General features: G+C 63.9%; 1 protein-coding gene across 1 annotated transcript in view; it reads right to left on the bottom strand.

Annotated features, from left to right (window-relative positions):
- Nucleotides 1-5049, bottom strand: part of ANAPC2 (anaphase promoting complex subunit 2) — a gene marked incomplete at its 3' end in the record, with an annotated part of 13272 nt that overhangs the window by 7980 nt on the left and 243 nt on the right. Inside the window, 3 exon segments of the mRNA XM_014582026.2 lie at nucleotides 1560-1692; nucleotides 4203-4825; nucleotides 5026-5049. Of these exon segments, the coding sequence (XP_014437512.1) occupies nucleotides 1560-1692; nucleotides 4203-4825; nucleotides 5026-5049 (780 nt within the window).

The raw sequence follows: 5049 nt of genomic DNA, 5'->3' as shown, positions 1-5049 counted from the left end.
CGCCGGGGGCGCAGCGTGTGGCCAGCCTCGGGGGAGGCGGGCCTGGCGGGGCCGTCCTGCAGGAACACTTTGCCGAGCCAGCCGACCACCCTCTCGATCCACTGTCAGAGAGAGCCCACCTAGAGAGCCTCACCAGAGGCCGGTGTCCACACCGCTCCTCCCCAACCGCTGGCTGGCCCTGGGGAGCCCTAAACACATCGGAACATGTAGGTCCGGGGCCCCAAAGGGTGGCGTCCTGGCCCTCCATCAACCTCCTGGCTGCGCGTGCACGGCCGAGCCCACTCACCAGGTGACAGCGACCCTAGCGGGAGACACTTGGCTCGTACAGCCAGTGTGCTCGCCTCTGTAGGGCAGCCCTGCCCTAGGGCCACAGGTGTGTAGAGTGTGCTGGCCCAGTGCAGACAGGCGGCACCACACGGACACCCGTGCACAACCACAGGCAACGTGGCACCGCCCACCCCCCGGGGGCTCAGCACGGAGACCAGTCCGACAGTCTCCCGCTTCAGTCCCAGGGCTCGCGCCCACTACAAACCAGCCTGCAGGACACAGCTCTGCCAGCACCCTTGGGTGACACCAGGCTCTGGGCGGTGTCAGAGCATGGCCTGCCCACCTGCTCCCCACGACACTGTGAGGGCTGTCACCAGGACTCGGGGCGGCAGGACAGCTGGCTACCACCTGCCCAAACCCTTCTCGGCTGGCCAGCATCATGCACACACAAACGGCAGTCCCCGCACACACAGACGGCCAGCCCGTGCACAGACAGCCAGCGTCACGCACACACGGCCAGCCCGTGCACAGACGGCCAGCGTCATGCACAGACAGCAGCCCCCACACACACAGATGGCCAGCATCACGCACACAGACGGCAGCCCGCGTGCACACAGACGGCCAGCGTCTCACACACACACAGACGGCCAGAGTCGCACAGGCAGACGGCCAGCGTCACGCAGGCAGACGGCCAGCGTCACACACGCAAACAGCAGCCCGTGCATGCACATAGATAGCCAGTGTCAAGCACGCAGACGGCCGAGCCAGTGTCGCGCAGACGGCCAGCGTCTCACACACACACAGACGGCCAGAGTCGCACAGGCAGACGGCCAGCGTCACGCAGGCAGACGGCCAGCGTCACACACGCAAACAGCAGCCCGTGCATGCACATAGATAGCCAGTGTCAAGCACGCAGACGGCCAGCGTCACACACACACAGATGGCCAGAGTCGCACACAGACAGCGTCACACACGCAAACAGCAGCCTGCGCATGCACACAGATGGCCAGTGTCACGCACACAGACGGCCAGTGTCACGCACACAGACGGCCAGCGTCACGCAGGCAGACGGCAGCCCGCGCACGCACACAGACGGCCAGTGTCACGCACACAGACGGCCAGCGTCATGCACGCAGACGGCAGCCCGCACACACACACAGACGGCCAGTGTCACGCACACAGACGCAGCCCGCGCATGCACACAGACGGCCAGCATCATGCATGCAGACGGCAGCCCGCGCACGCACACAGACGGCCAGTGTCGTGCACACAGACGGCAGCCCCGTGCGCACCTTGTGGAACTCTCGCAGGAAGGGGCGCTCGTACTCGCCCCGGCAGCGGTCTTCCATCCTCTCCCGGGTCACCTGGTGCAGGGTGGTGGTCACTGCGTCGGCACTGACCCGCTCCAACAGACCAAGCCTGTGTCTGCAGGACAGCCCCGTGTGAGTGCCACTGTGCACACGCAGCCCGCACCTGGGGCGGCCGCACGTGGGTTCCACGGGAACACACCCCACGCTGGTGCACGCCCCCACATTCCACATCCAGTACGCACACCAGCTGGGTCTCCCCCATGCACACGCAGACCCCATCACACACACATCCCACACCCAGTGCGCACACTTGCTGCCCCCCCCACAGACCCCATCTCACACACACCACATCCCACACCCAGAGTGCACACCCGCTGGGCCTCTAGTGTGCACACCCGCCACGCCTCCCCTCCACACAGACCCCATCACACACACACACACACACACACACACACACATCCCATACCCAGTACACACACCCACTGGCCCCCCATGTACACACCCCCACACCCACTGTGCACACCCACCAGGCCTCCCCTCCACACAGACCTCATCACACACACACAACCCATACCCAGTGTGCACACCCACCGGGTTTCCCACACACACGCACATCCCACACCCAGTGTGCATACCTGCCAGGCCTCCCACACACGCACATTCCACACTGAGCGTGCATACCCACCGGGCCTCCCACACACACATGTGCACATCCCACACCCAGCGTACACACCCGCCGGGCCTCCCCCAACACACACATGCACATCCCACACCTAGTGTGCACACCCGCCGGGCCTCCCACACACACACACTCATCCCACACCCAGTGTGCACACTTGTTGGGCCTCCCACACACACATACACATCCCATACCCAGTGTGCACACCTGTTGGGCCTCCCACACACACATACATCCCATACCCAGTGTGCACACCCGCCGGGCCTCCCACACACATACGCACACATCCCACACCCAGTGTGCACACCCGCCGGGCCTCCCACACACACACATCCCACACCACCCAGTGTGCACACCTGCTGGGCCTCCCACACACACATGCACATCCCACACCCAGTGTGCACACCCGCCGGGTCTCTCCCCCCACACACACACCCCACACCCAGTGTGCACACCTGTCGGGCCTCCCACACACATATGCACACATCCCACACCCAGTGTGCACACCCGCCGGGCCTCACATGTACACACACACATGCACATCCCACACCCAGTGTGCACACCCGCTGGGCCTCCCCCCCACACGCGCACATCCCACACCCAGTGTGCACACCCGCCGGTCCTCCCACACACGCGTGTACATCCCACACCCAGTGTGCACACCCACCGGGCCTCCCACACACACGCACACATCCCACAGCCAGTGTGCACACTTCCACAGCATTGCTGGGGTGTAACTGCACAGAGGACTGGGGTTTTTTTTGTTTTTTTTTTTTTAAATTTGCCTCAGGAGACATGCATTTACTGGAGAGAGAGAGCAAATTCACCCCCTAGGGAGGATAGCCATGCCCGATCCCTTCTCCTCCTGGGAGTTCGGGAACACGAATAAACACACGTGCCCAGCAACATTTCAAAGCCACCGCGTCCGGGACTTGAACTGTGGTCGACAATATGGGAGTCCAGCAACGTAATCACTACACCACTTGCTGGCCACGCACTGAGGGCTCTGAGGAAAAGCTGAGGAGGCCCCGCCATGACATAGCACTGCTCTCCCTGCCCGGGATGGGCCCGTGGTCTCCCCATGTGACTAATGGCAGCAGCTGTGGCTCCTGGGGCCTCCGCCTCATCTCTTAGGGGCCCTCGGTCCTTCAGGGCAGATCTGGGTCTCCCTGGTGACCAGACTCCAGACGAGAAGGTTCCCATGTAACTCTCACCCAGAACGTCACAGCAAAAAGCCCCTCAGGGACTGCACAAGGACCACCCCCAGTCCACCCAAGTGGCTCTCCCCAAACCTGTATCGCTGCCATCCTGTCCAACGTGACAAAATCGTCACAAGATGTCCAGACGCGGAGTGTGACAGCACTAGAAAACTTAGCAGGACCTGGCTCTAAGGACAGCCCCTCCCTGCCCCAGAGGATGGGAAGAGGCCCTGCACTCCGACCTGCCGCCTGACACGCCCGAGGGGACAGTGAGCCCACTGTCGACAACGTGCAGAGACCGTAAGGACCCACACCCTCCCCGCCAGAGTCCGCGAAAGGCACAGCAGGGCTGGACAGTGGCACGGGGGTAAAATACAATGCCCTGCAAGTGGGCCCTCATGGGCGCCCAGCTTCAACCCCAGACGCCTCCTTCCTTGATGGGGCCGGCTGACGGCTGGGGCAGAGGCATCAGGTCCCGGAGGCCTGCTCTCACTCTCAGAAGGAAGGAGAAGGGGAATTCTGCACAGCTCAAAAGGCGTGGCGTCAGCATGAAAGCTGCTGCCCCGTGGCCTCAACACAGGCAAAGTGTGAAGCCCTGGGCGAGGTGTGGCCAACAGGCACACATGTCTGGCACAGAGGCCGAAACTTGCTGCAGAGAGCCTCGGCTACCACCGTGGTGGTCAGAGAGCAGCCGGGACCAGGGCAGCGAGCAGGAGGAGCCGGGGCTTGGCACCAGGCGGTACTCACAGGATCTGGCTGAGCTGGTGGAACTGCTCCAGCGCCTGGCGGCACCAACACTGCTGCTTGTCGCTGCCACAGCCCGCACAGGACGGGCTCTGCAGGAGGCGGTAATAGCGGCGGCGGGCATACCGACTGTCCAGCTCGCCCTCCAGTTCCGGGTCCGTGCCCCCTTCCCCTTTCCTCTTACTCTGCATATAGACTCTCAAAAAACGCCCATAGAGGCGCTGGATCATCTCCTGGAAGGTTCTGGGGGTGGAAAAGAACAAGACTCCTCGCAACATGGTGTGGACCTTTTCCCGCAGCCCCTGAGCACCGGTGCCCATCAGCAACCCTAGGCGAGTCCACTTCTCCAGGAGCTCCAGGCTGCGCAAGTAGGGATCCAGGCGGTTCTCCAACAGGCCAAGCGCATCCAGGAGCAGCAGAAGGCACTGGGGCTCGTCGGCAGAGTTCTCGCGCTGGGAGATGGCATTCCAGAACTCGGGGGAGATGTTGGCCTGTAGGTCATTCTGCAGCACCTCCACAAACCACTCCTCCAGGACTGAGTGCAGGCCGTGGCCCCTCAGGATCTCCACCGCCGCCCGGAGCTCCTCCTCCTTTGGGGGGACTGCACCGCTGGTTCGAGAGGACGCCTGGAGAGCAGAGAGCCGTGGGAGGGGCGGGGCGGGCACGCGGCCACCGTAGGCCCCTGGTCCGCGGCGCACGAGCGGAAGGCCGCCAGGGAGCGGGACGACACCGCGGAGCAAGGGGCAGCACGAAGGCGACCGGCGCCGCCCGAAAAGTGCGCAGGCCCCCCGAGCCCCTCCGGCCACCGTTCTCTTCCCAACCTCACCAGCCCCAGCGCCGCCGGCGGCAC

Source organism: Tupaia chinensis, unplaced genomic scaffold (assembly GCF_000334495.1).
Source record: "Tupaia chinensis unplaced genomic scaffold, TupChi_1.0 Scaffold142100_1, whole genome shotgun sequence".
Lineage (NCBI taxonomy): Eukaryota > Metazoa > Chordata > Mammalia > Scandentia > Tupaiidae > Tupaia > Tupaia belangeri.
The sequence above is the reverse complement of the archived record's forward strand: the minus strand, read 5'-3'. Positions and strand labels throughout refer to the sequence as shown.